At 45.7% G+C, this 13,737-nt stretch overlaps 1 protein-coding gene across 3 annotated transcripts in view; it reads right to left on the bottom strand.

The window, feature by feature from the left end:
- Window positions 1–13,737, bottom strand: part of KIAA0825 (KIAA0825 ortholog) — a 2,097,552-nt gene that overhangs the window by 747,380 nt on the left and 1,336,435 nt on the right. For all 3 annotated transcript variants that reach the window (XM_085632475.1, XM_085632476.1, XM_085632477.1), the window contains exon 19: window positions 2,606–2,755. In XM_085632475.1, coding sequence (XP_085488601.1) covers window positions 2,606–2,755 — 150 coding nt within the window. The remainder of the gene's footprint in view (window positions 1–2,605; window positions 2,756–13,737) is intronic.

The following is a 13,737-nucleotide window of genomic DNA, read 5'->3' on the forward strand; positions in this document are numbered from 1 at the left end:
ACGGAGTATGATTTGCCCCGTACACAACTCTACCGATACCTTCAGTTCTGGCATGTCTTCGCTCCGTAGCTATTACAACAACCAGAGATACCTGAATTCAATCCCGTCGAGGCAAAGGTCTTTATGGGCAAGCTGGGGGACCGTAAAATAACTCAAATCTATTGCACACTCATTAACAACACACCTACAACACTATATAAAACTAGGGAGGCATGGCAAAAGGATGTGGGTTCCTTAGATGAGGATAACTGGATGGAGGCTTTAGAATCTCCGTGTAGTGCGGCAATAGGGGCCCGCCTGCCCCTTATCCAGTTCAAATATCTACATAGAGCCTATTACACCAGACACAGACTGTGGCGTGCTGGCCTGATCGCATCCCCACATTGCTCACGATGTGGGTCTATGGAGGGTACATTCTTGCATACGGTGTGGTCCTGCCCAACATTGTCGAGTTTCTGGAGAAGAGTGATCGCATGCCTATCTGAAGTTCTGGGGTGGGATGTTCCATCGTCCCCGAGACTAGCCATGTTGCATATCACGGAGGGACTGAGTGGCAATCGGTACAAGCGTAATTTATTGTTCCTTAGTCTTACGCTAGCTAAAAGAGACATCGCCCAGGCCTGGTAAGATGAATCCCCGCAAATGACTGGGGTCTAGAAATCCCGGTCTTTGAGGCGAGAGGATGCCCTCTGATGCATTTTAAAATTTGGAAAAGGTGGGCAGACTATAGAGGAATATATCTGGAGCCTCCTCCTCCTTTTACTATCGAAGAACAACTGATATGATTGCGCTGGACTGGAATCTACACAGCATAGGTGCTGGACTTGGGTATGGGTGGCTGGAACTCTCCCTTTCTATGAGACGTTTTTACTTTTCAGGTGGATACTATGTGGAACTGTTATTTGTTTTTCTAAAGTGTTACTCCGCAATGTATTATTTCTGTGAACGATGTTCAAGTATAATTGAAAATGTTGATATCAGTATATGTCACCCTGCATATATATGGCAGATGCCTGTTGAGGCATCGACTTTGTCTTGGCTGTCAAAAATAAAATTTTGTTATGAAAAAAAAAAGAGCAAACACATAGACTGCATGTCAGACTGAGTTTCCATCTTTGCACATAAAGTCCATAAAGACAGTAAATGGAGGGGAAGCATATGAATAGGCTGATCATGATCAATTATCATGGTAACATCGCTAAATACTCTCAGGTGTGCTCTATTGCATGAGCTGCAGTGGAATAGGCCTGACAGAAATTAGGCTATTATTACAGGAGAAGGTGACCCCTACCAACCTAACAAACAAAATCTAGTTAGGCCAAAGCACAGCTTGAGAGGTCCTCTAGCAGCTATGGCACAAGCAACAGAGAATATCTAGGGAAGTGTGTGCTAAGTTTAAGCAGTACCAACACAATAACACAAACAAATAATATTCCCAAACTAATGTAAAGAAATAGAGAACACTTTAATGAACAAAAAGGCACCAGGCTCATTAATATAGGCTACTGAGAACCAGACATATGAATTTTCAAACGTTTTAAGACAAAAAACTCCCAGAACAATTAGCGTGCCATTGAAAAACAATCTCAATGAGATTTACTAAAATTAGAACAAAGTGTAACCTCCCTGCAGTGGTGACCGACAAGATGGCGACCACAGAGGGCAGAGGCAAGTTTATCAAAGCTTGTCATGGCAGCCTTTCACTATGAAGAAGCGAGGACGGGTCGCATCCTCTTTGCTCGCCTCAGGAGATGTCAATAGAGCTACACAATGGCACAGAATTCAAAGGCCTCTAGTTCAGGTGCTCAATACCTTTTGGAGTACCTTCCACCGTGCAGGAGTAATAAATAGAATTAGGTCATCGTGGCTGGAGAAACAGTAGAACCCGATGACCATAAGGCAACCAGGTACAACCCCAGTGGCACAAGCAGTGAGTAGCCAAGCACACTAAGATGTTTTACACAAGGGACCACTGAATTTGAGATGGCTCCCCTGGACTTTCAAAGCTTACATCAGCATAGTGAATCATGGGAATCTGTACTTTACACAAAACGGACATCAGGGACATTATTTATGATGGGGGTTTATGCAATGTCAGGCATCGATACATGGTGGCTGGTAAAATTGGAGCTAAGAGGAGACCTGCTGGAGCGCAGAGGAGACCTGCTGGAAGGAGATGGCAGATACAATTACAAAGTATAGTTAAACAGGCGGTGTTTCTTGTGCATCTGATGGGATATAAATCAGCGCAGACTGCCCACAGTGCTTTCAAGTGGACTAGCAGTGCAGCAGTTTTTGCTGGTAGTTGAGAGGTTGCATTTTTGAAATATGAACGTTTGTCACAGGTCTTGAGATTTAAGGGGGAATTTCACCTTCCTTTTCCCCTGGTCCCCCCTCCCATCAAGGAAGAGATAGATTAGGATGAATAACTGAGAAGATAATCTTTAGACACCACATAATTTACATTTTGATGTGATTTAAGATCATTCTGTAGCGTATGGTATTTTTATGATGGTAAGGTTTCATTCTACTAATCATTTCACCTTGCATTTTTCTTTTTATAATTTTTTTAACAAACAAATACTTAAATAAAAAGACCACCAACCTCATTAAATTGTGTTGTTCCTGGAAGAATGAACGCTTGGAATGGGTCAAAAATAAGATTCCGCTCTTCAAAGTCCTTTGTAGCCAATGCTAAAGGTCTGTTAGTTGTTATTTTATTGTTTGGTGAAATGATGATCTCTTTCAAGTACTCCTAAAATCAGAGAATACAAATCTATTTAGGGTTGGTACCAGGCACCATCAAGTAGGAATATTTAGGTGTGAATACAGTTTTACTGGCATTTAAATGTATTAACCAAACAAGAACGACCTGGAAATAACCCCACATCATTCTCCTCTCACCACAATAACTGTGCAGCCTTCCCACCCCAAAACCCACCCTCCCTTTCCTATCTCCATCTTGCACCTATTGTAGTCCAAAGTGGAAACAGCCATATCACGTTGGATTCGAGGTTCAAGTTCAATGGGAACAACGGCCCAGTTTATCCTCAGTTATTTTTAAGCAGCACCTCTAGTTTGGAGTTTTCTAAAATATGAAATACCTTAATACTCTTGGTGTATTGTAATTCCCCGAAATCTTTAGCAAAGAATTCCAACATTGAATCCCACAATTTTGTAAAGTCTTTTTCTCTGCTTTGGGCTGTCCATGATAGTTTTTCCATCCCTAGAATCCACCAGAGATGTTCAATCCACTTGCCCTCCGTGGGGGTCGCCAGTTTGCCCCAACCTAATAAATATGCTTGTTTCAATGCAAGTAGCATATGAGAAACAAGTGGGTTTTCCTGCCATAGAGTGGGTAAATCTATTTGTCTGGTCATCTCAATAGCACCACCTCACTGTCAAATCTTAGCCTGGTATTTTGTCAGTTGTGGTTAGCACAGAATCCCAAAAAGGGATATATCTGGGGGCAAGACCAGCACCCTACGCTGCCCTGGTGACCCATCTGTGCTAATCCTACTGAGGTGTAGTGCCATCTATAAAGTATTTTTAGCATGGTTTCCCTTCCCCCAACTTGGGTGGCAAAGTTGTTCATACAGATGAGAATATTGTCCCATTGTTTCTAGTCAAGGGTTATCAGCAGCTCTCATTTCCTGATGAGTGGGAATTGAAGCTTCTCTACCTCCGACTAGAGTTTAGCATTTCGTAGAAACGGGAAGAAGCATGCTGGTCCCCCGTATGTGGTATGCTGCATAATAGTTGCAGAGGTCGGGGACCCCCCACCCGTCCTAGTGTGGCCATAGAGAGCATTGGAGTCTAGCTATCCTCTCCTTCCTACCTTGCCAAACAAATAAAGAGCAGAGCGACTGGAGCTCATGGGATGTGTAGGGTAAGTTTATGCTCTTGGGATGTGTAGAGTAAGCGTTTGGAATATGTAAAGGATCTTTGGAAGACCAGGCATTTTGAGGACCCCTTAATTTAAACCTAAATATGAGATAGCTGAGTCTGCCCATTTAAACGGAGTTAATTGCTGGAGCTTTCCAATGCATCTCATAGGGGCTGAGACATTGACATTTTTTGATTTGTTAACGTCTTTCCCCAACACAAGTAACGTCTAAGGCCCCTTTGGGCAACATTCCTGTAAGAAATAATGAAAGCTCTTGGCCTCTCATGCAGGGCCAGACCCACATGTCAACTCTAATAATTCGAATTAGGTTGAATCCAAAAGAAAAAGGATATTCTAGGCAAGACATCTGTCAATGCCAGTCTTCGAGATTGGTATCAAGCATTGTTCATGTAATCTTATGCCACTGTTTTATTACACATACCCCCACTTTTTCAGTCCCATATTCGTGCTTGTTGCTGCATCAGCCCTCTTCTTTCAGTGGCATGTCCGTGGTCACCACCTACCCAAGGCATGCATTAGGAGGGTTACTAACTTGTGCCAGTTCTCATGTGCTACCTTACTCCCAGCCATGGTAGCTTTCTGTTTGGGGGTGTTTCTCCTGTTACAACCTGTCACAATGTTCCACTTCAGACTCATCAGATGGGGCAGTTCATTTTGAGAGAATGAACTTCCCCGTCTGAGAGAGCTAATTGCCCATTCCTTTCCTTGCCCATCGAAGAGCAACTGAAAATGGTGACCCCACATAAATCTGATACTGTTGTCTTTGAGGAAGGAGTAATTGGCCTGAGGTGCGCCTTTTAATTAATGAGAGTGACAAGAAGTCTTGATAAATCCGGAACTCAATGCCACAAAAGTGGATGGCACCTCCTCATCTCACAGCTGCAAGAAGCGTTTCTTTATCTTCAAATTGGTAATAGCAGACAATAATGTTTGAGGGCAAAATCTGATTTGGATCCAGTCTTGGCAGTCAGACTCATCTGCAACTTCCCACACAGAAATCACATCACACCACACCTCAAAGAGCTCTACAGGCTTCTGAAACACAAATGCGCTCAACTCCTAACACACGCACACACACTCAAGGCGGTACATACCATTTTATAGAATCATCAAGGCGACTAAAGTGAAAAACGTATAACAGAAGAAAGTACATCTACATCTAAAGATAGCTTTAGCACTGTGCTGTAGGCAGAATTATTGTTTTTAATACATAACATATTCTTAGAATGTCAACAAAAAACAATACTTAAAAACAAACATATTATTAGAATGGGCTTTCGGTCAGCCCCATGCTCCTGATTGGATGGCTTTGTTGTCTCTCTCATTTGACTGCTACTAAGTCAATGGCTTTCTTTCATGTTCTTCCTGTTCTGATTAGGTGAGCTGAATCCTTCCACAGAACACTTGAGGGAGACTTTTTTCAAATGTGTTATTTTTCACTCCTTTGGTGGACATGTTTCCTTGCTCTTTTCCTGCTTTTCCTCTTCATTCCCCTAAACTCACTATCTTTTTTATTCCCCCATAACCTAGATACTCCTCAAACTGATACCCATTATGAGGGCCATGTAACTGCAAAGTGCTAGCAGGCTGCTCACTATCTTTCTTATGCACTTTTGTTTTACCATTTCAACTTACTGTTCTAATTTGGCTGTCCCCCATGTTAGAACAGTATATTAAAATGACCACTGTGCATAATGATGTATGCACATGTAGGCACTACAAGTGATGGGTCCAGTGGTGTAACGAAAGTTGAGGGGCCCCCCTGCAAGATACAAGTAGGGGCCCCCGCTCAGAATTTAATCCATAGCTCTCAGGCCTGAGTACTGGGCTGAGGGGGCCCCCTGCAGCTCGGGGTCCCCTCCCTCACCACGTGGGCTTGCGGGGCCCTCTGTTACACCACTGGATGGATCCCAATATGTTACTGCATGCTCTTGGCCAGCCATATTGGACAGGAATTTAATATAAACCCCGTTCCAAGATTACTGGTCATGTGTGCATATGCTTTGCCGTATGTGTTCACAGCCTTTTCTAATTTGACTTACGTTGAACTGTTTCTAATGTTTTTGCATCAAATTACTTACTACTTTTTGGTGTATTTAATTTCGCAAGCCAGATTCTGATTTAATTTTCCATGTCTGCAACCTTACTATCTCTATCATATGAAAGGGTAATGGTGTTACCACGTATTGTAAGCAATAAAATACCTCTCCCTCATTTCTCTATATTGTGATAGAACTCCTGGGTGACTTGAAATATCCTTATATGTCTAGCAGTGGGAATATATAATAGGGTTACATTAAGATGGGGTGTGCAAGGAACACACAGACTCCAGAGAAGTATTTACTGATTACAAATGATAGGTGTGCAGGTCGCCATCAGGAGCAAATATAACATGCAATGTCTCTGAGCCAATTGTCTCATTGAGAACGTTCTGCAGCAGAGCAGGATTAGGTTGGTGGGTGAGGGCTTCATAAAGAAATTTAACAGTTATCCCCCCTTCCTCATACAGTCCTGAATCCTGTATAATTCACAAATAGGCTAGTCCTCCTTTTGATTACATATAATAAACCTGGGGATACGGACTAGCTATCTAGTCCTCTCTCTCTCCTTGATAATTGAATATTATAGGCAGCGCACAGCTGCGAGAGCCACTCTCATACCTTTACATTCACCATGGCAGAAAACCATGGTTTAAGCTACAATGAAAACGATATCAGCGAAATCCTCGCAGACCCCTCCTTCCTGGCAGATTTCAATATTTCCAACACCATAACCCAAACCACAGACTGGGATACCGTCACAGAGAAGAAGCGCAATCAAATCAGAACCATTCTGCATGGCCTCATATTGACCGAATACCTCCACCCTAACACAGCCCCTAGAGGGCTCTTCGTTACCAACGCCCGAGGATTTTTCTGGAAGATGCCACCTTCAGGAGAGACAGGGCAGAAATCGCCTGGCACTGCACCAGCGACTGGCTGGTGCTGATCATCAAAATGGCCAATCGTCTATCCGAGGCAATGATAATTGACATCCAGGCAACAGAAAGCCATTTTAAGACCTCCATCACCTCATATAAGAAAAAGCTTGACGACCAGAACAAAGAAATGGCAGATTACAAGGAGTACTTAACACAAGCTAAAATCACGAAATTTCAGAAGGACCTGAGAAATGTTCCTATGTCAAAACATATCCATACACAGACGACAACTTTGTACCCCCCAGCAAATCTGACAAATCAAGTGATACATCAGGAGACAACAGCTCCATATCCAGTGACTCCAGCACTGGCTCATCCAAACAACGTGGAAGAGGACGCCAGCAACCGCGATGGCAACAACCCTGGCATGTTATGTTATGTTATGTTATTCGGATTTGTATAGCACACAGCTGCACCAGCAAAGGGGCATCCCGGCGCTGCAGCATCAGAGAGCGGATCCAAACCCTAAAACAGAGGAGCAACAGAAAAAAAGTAGAATTGTCAAGAAAACTAAATTGGGGGAAAGAGAAAAGTTTTAATCGCCTTCCTAAAGCCGGACAAACAGGTCATCCTACGAATCTGAACAGGCAGGGAGTTCCATAGCTTAGATGCCAAGCAGCGAAAAGACCGGCCCCCAGCGCGAAGACGTTTTACGCGGGGGACAATAACCAAATGCTGCCCCAAGGAGCGCAGCTGACGCGAGGGAACATAAGGGATGAGCAGGTTACTAAGCAGACTAGGAGTAGCCAGCTTCAGAATCTTAGAAGAAAGACACAGCGTCTTAAATTGAATGTGCTCCGCCATGGGAAGCCAGTGAAGTCTTCGAATGGCACCGGCAGAGGAGCATAGCCGCGGGAGCCCTAACAAGGCTCTAGTAGCGACATTTTGAACACGCTGCAGCCGAGTTATTTCAGCTTGATTAGCCCCTAATAAAAGAGAACTAGCATAGTCCAGTCGAGATAAAATAGCTGACTGGATAATCAACTGGCATGTTGGGGATCAAAAAACTTTAAAAGAGGCTTAAGACCCCGTAGGAGTCCAAAGCAAGTACCAGCAACTTTTTTAGTATGGTCTTGAAAGTTGAGGGAGGAATCCATCCATACCCCCAAGTTCTTAACCACTGCTTTGGGATTAGGAGTGCTACCCAGGACACTCGGCCACCATCTCTCACTGCAGAGGCTAGAGTTCTTCCCTAATGACAGAACCTCAGTTTTGCTAGCGTTCAGCTGTAAGCGATTAGTGGTCATCCAATCTGCGATGGCCGCCAGGCCGCCCCTAAACCTAGAAGCGTTCAGTGTGGATCCTTCTGCCAGGGCCACCACCAGCTGCGTATCATCCGCATAGGAGACCATGGTGAGGATCCACTGGCTGGTGACCGCTGCAAGAGGCTGGACATACAGATTGAACAATGACGGGCTAAGCGCCGAGCCCTGGGGCACCCCCTGATCGATGGAATGAGTCTGAGAAAGAAAGGGGGGGGCTGACACTCGGAAAGATCTATCGGTTAGAAAAGATCTAAACCATTCCAAAGCCAAGCCAGCAACACCCGCCTCCTCCAGCCGCTGGAGCAGAATGCCATGCAAGACCGTATCAAAGGTGGCACTGAGATCCAGCAGGATCAATGCCGCCGTCTGACCGGAATCAAGAATGGTCTGCAGATGTTCAGTCATGGCCAAAAGAGCAGTTTCCGTTCTATGGCTGGGCGGAAACCATTCTGAGAAGGATCCAAGATGTTATTGGTACTCAAAAGGTTTGTGAGTATGTTATTAACATGCGCCTCTGTAATCTTAGCCACCCAAGGGAGGAGAGATATAGGGCGAACATTTTCGGGCTTGGCAGGGTTAAGTGGTGGTTTTTTGAGAATGGGGGATACCCATGCCTGCTTCCATGGCACAGGGACAGTAGCTGAAGAAAAGGAGAAATTGACAATCTGACATAACAGGGTCAAAAAAAGAGAGAATGACTCCCTAAACTGAACCGTCTTTAAAGGGTCGGACGGAGAGCCAGATTTAACTTTCCAGCTCAACTGAGTGAACTCATCCTGTGAGATGCTAGGGATGACTGTTAAGGAAGGTCGTGGCAGGGATCTAGGAAGAGTGGTAGAAGAAGGAGAGCTCACTTGTGGGAAGGACCGGTAGATGGTGCGAACTTTCTCAACGAAGAAAGTGGCCAGGTCTTCACACTGCCGATCAGATGAAATAGTGGAAGCCGAGCTTGTTCTAGCCCTGAGGTATTTGAGGATCTTAAAAATACATTTAGCTGGATTAGGGCTGAGCTTGATTTCATTGGCAAAGTATGCCGCTCTAACCTTACAGATAGTTCTGTGATATTGTTTAATCAGAGCCAGATAACATGCTTTTTTCCTGGGATCATAGTCCTTTCTACATTCACGTTCTGATCTTTTACAGGCCTCCCTTAAGGTGGTCAATGAATCATTATACCAGGGACTAGCATCAGAGGTACGTCCCCTAGACCACTTAGCCGGAATAAGAGAGTCAAGCCCATGGGTGATCCAGTCGCAGAACAAACTATAGCCCATTTCAGCATTATTAAGAGGTCCCAGAGGATTCATGCCGAGAAATGCATGAAAATCCTTCAACCTCAATTTACGCCATGGGCGTTTAAAAACGGGCAATTGAGTAGCTTTGTTAAGAGGTTCTAAGGTCGAAAAAAACATTGTTACCAGCGAAGGGTCAGTCCAACCCATGGGTTTAGGGGTCTCCACAGTTGCAGACAAAATATTAGAGAAAATAGGGTCCAGCAAATCGCCAGCAGAATGGGTGGGGACAGGAACCAGTTGGTTAAGTTGGTACGCAGCCAGGTGCGCAAGCAAGCTACAGATCTCATTATCTTGCAAAAGATCAAAGTGCAGATTGAAATCGCCCAAAATACTAAAATTGGCGGTGCCCATAGCGAGCGTGCAGACAGCCTCCAGCAGAACAGTTTTAAACTTAGAGGCAGGCCCTGGTGGACGATAGACCAGCAGGCCAGATAGGGTCAAATGCGTACTCACAGTGATGCTAAAGCGAGCACACTCGCAACCCTCGATAGCTTCTTTCATAAAGAGACATGCGTAACATGATTTAAAATTCACCGCAATGCCACCACCCCTAGAATCTCTATTAAGCATGCAGATAGAATATCCGGCGGGTAATGCAAGATTCGGTTCAGCCACTGTGTCCTCATTAAGCCAGGTATCAGTCAGGAAGAATACATCTGGAGATTCTTCCATGACTAAGTCATGGATTTCTAAGTGGTGTTTAACCAACAAACACACATTCAGCTGAAGAATTTTCAGCTGTCGCTGAGGCTGAGCAATGGGAGGAGTTACAAAAGGAGGCAAAATTAGAGAGACATATCTACAACATATACAGCTAAATGGTCCTTCCAAAAAAGTTGGTGGAGATGCACTACACACCTTAACAGTGGGATTAACCGCCAATAATTCTTCCCTTGAATAGCTATACAGCCCAAGCAGGCCCCGACCAGCGTTTCTGGCGAGAGGCGACTTACTGGCGTGGACGGGCGCAGACGAACTCGCCTTTGGTGCACCTTCGGCGCGCCGGTGGCGCGCCCGCTGCACTTGTCCGCTGCGAGTCCGCCCTTCGCGCATGTTATGTAGCCAGAGCCCCTGACATGGACCACAACAAGGACCAACTTATGGGCCACCCCCCTATGGACCACCGTAGAATCCATACTTTGGCTGGCCACACATGTACCAGCTAGGCCCACCGCCTTTCTTCCAAGGCAACTCCAGGCCACCTTTTTTAGGACAGGGCCGGAGGTCACGCGGCAGAAGAAGGCACAACCAACAGGTGCACTGGGCAGAAGACGAGAACCCAGAGAGTGCGAACACCCGCAACAAGACACAGGAGCAGCAACCAGGCACGAGCAAGCAATGACCAACGACCTGCCTACTAACCTGGTATTCAACCTATCCAGCATTCCATTAACACCCGTGGAAACGACAGTCCTCAACAAAGTACTATCCTTCGCCCCAACCACTAAATTGGACAAATTCAAACTACACGTAGAACTGGCTGAATTCTTCAGGAAGCTCAAACTGAAGGCCTTCTTCGAAAAACCTAGAACACATGATTACAACCCCCCTGACAACATTAATGAGATGGGTCTGAAACAAAAATCCACCTTCATACCCCCCCAACCAGTGTTCCAGCTGAAATAGCCACATTCGAAAAAGCCGTCTACCATGACATAGAGAAACTCAACTCTATCAGGACATTCAACAACCTCTCCAGAGAAGACCGAAATACCATCAAAAGTCTAGAGGACAACCCCTCCTTTGTCATCAAGCCAGCCAACAAGTGCAGAGGCATTGTACTACTAGACTAAACAGATTATGACAAAGAATGCCGCAGACTTCTCAGCGACAGACGCAATTACAAACAACTGAGGAATAATCCCACGACAACCCTACAAGCAACTATCAACACCCTGGTAAAGGACGCCAGTGAGGCACATCACATTTCTAAACAAGAAGCTGATTTTCTATGCACCAGAAATGCCGAGGTACCATACTTCTATACCGTCCCCAAAGTACACAAAGGCATAATTCCACTCCCGGGACGTCCGATCGTATCTGGGATTAATTCCCTCCTAGAACCACTGTCTAGATACTGTGACCACTTCCTTAACCCTCTGGTCCAACAAACACCAACCTACATAAAAGATACCAAACATCTCCTAAACATTATCAAAGATCTGAACTTTGACCCTGCAACCCAACTTATGGTAGGACTTGACATAGAAAGCCTCTACACAAGCCTACCACAGGACGCAGCGCTCTAGGTCCTGCAGGACATACTGATGCAGACACCATGGACATATCACACTCCCAGGGAGTTCATCCTTAAATGTGCCACTCTCGCACTTAACGAAAATTACTTTGAGTATGAGGGCACCTTCTACTTACAAGTTAACGGCACATCCATGTGGAGCATTTTTGCCCCCAGTGTAGCGGGACTCTATTTCCATCACTTTGAGCAAAGACACATATTGTCCACTACCAACCCACACTCAGCCAAAATCGAAGTGTGGCGTCGCTACATCAACGACATATTTATGATCTGGGAAGGCACACCAGACACATTAACATCATTCCTTGCATGGCTTAATGACCGTGACCCATACCTACGGTTCACTAGCACATCCAGTACCACGACACTGGCATTCCTTGACCTTAACATCACAGCTGAGCAAGGTACCCTCACAACCACTACCTATTACAAACCCACTGCCAGGAACTCGTTACTACACTTCGACAGTTTTCACCCCAGACCCCTTAGGGAGAACCTCCCCTTTGGACAATTCCTACGCACACGCAGGAACTGCAGCCAGCTCACAGAATACAAAAAACAATCGGCTGCCCTTGCTTCCAGATTACAGGAACGAGGCTACCCGAAGAAAATCATTGAGAAAACAAAAAAGGGGGGCACGCAACCAGAATAGAGAGGCCCTTCTAGAAACGGTGGTAAAAGAAACTGACCCACCACCAATGACTTGCGTCACCACATACAATGTGGCATCCAACCAGGTCTCCAGCATCATCCGCAAACATTGGCGCATCATCAATTCCGGACCCAGAGAATGGGAGGAACCCTGTTTTGCATATATACGTGCGAGCGACCTTAAAGACCAACTTGTGTCCACACGTCCCATGACAATGCCCAAATCAACAACCAATACTATTCTGAACACATGGGGGCTCCCCAAAATCACAGGACACTACCCATGTAAGAACTGTAGTGTGTGCCACTTGACTGAACATTCTAAGACACTCAATCTGGAACCAGGCAAAGTCTGGACACAGTCACATCATAGAAATTGTAATTCTACTAACGTAGTTTACCTTATCACATGCCCATGTGGCCTTCGCTACGTGGGAATGATGACGCCAAAGGTCAGAACCAGAGTGGTTGAGCATCGAAGCACCATAAGATGTAAAAAGAACATCAGCAGACTCACTGACCACTATTTACAACACTGCCACACCCCCAATGACATGACATGGACAGTGATTGAACAATACGATCACAACCAACGCGACAACGAAAAGACACTTCTCACGAAGGAACAACGTTGGATTTACCGTTTATCCACCCAACATCATGGATTGAATCATTCCATCCCATGGTGCTCCCTAAAAACCTAGCATCATCTCCCTGACCAATTGAACGATCTCCCATGTAGACATGACTCCTTTGCGCCCTCTGTCAGACATCTATTGAACTCTCTACTATATGGTTCCCATCCACATTCTGTCTGTGAGTTCCACTGCGCTTCAACAAATTTAATCCTAAACACTCAGGTCCCAGAGCGCGCTCCATGCACGCCGCCAATGCGCGTGTGCACCCTCCCGTCAGTTTCCCGTGTCTTCATCTCCTTGACTATGCGCTGACGCCTTAACGTGCGCGCCGTCACACAGTGTCTTAGCATTACCCGGTTCCCCAGACAACGCGCGCGGCGTCCACCCCGCGCGCGAGTAGTCTCTTTTCTATGTTCCCCCTTCCAGGGACGCTACTCCCACCATGAGGAAACCAGCCACACCTGAGTCCTGTGCACATGATACTTAAGCACCGGCGCCACCGGGCTCACTTCTCCCGGAGTTCCGCGACAGCACAACAGGTTCCAAAAGGGTCTTGACCAACAGAGTCGTGAGTACTGCACTAACTCAACTTTGACCGGGTAAGCCACTCTTTCCTTTACGGGTTTCTAACGGCACACGGGCCCTCCCCTTCTCATTACAGGGTCAACACCTCTGCCGGATATCTCCATAGGGGCATTTGCAGCAAAACGCTAGCGTGAGGATACCCCTTGTGTGTATCCACTT

Source organism: Triturus cristatus, chromosome 2_1 (assembly GCF_964204655.1).
Source record: "Triturus cristatus chromosome 2_1, aTriCri1.1, whole genome shotgun sequence".
Lineage (NCBI taxonomy): Eukaryota > Metazoa > Chordata > Amphibia > Caudata > Salamandridae > Triturus > Triturus cristatus.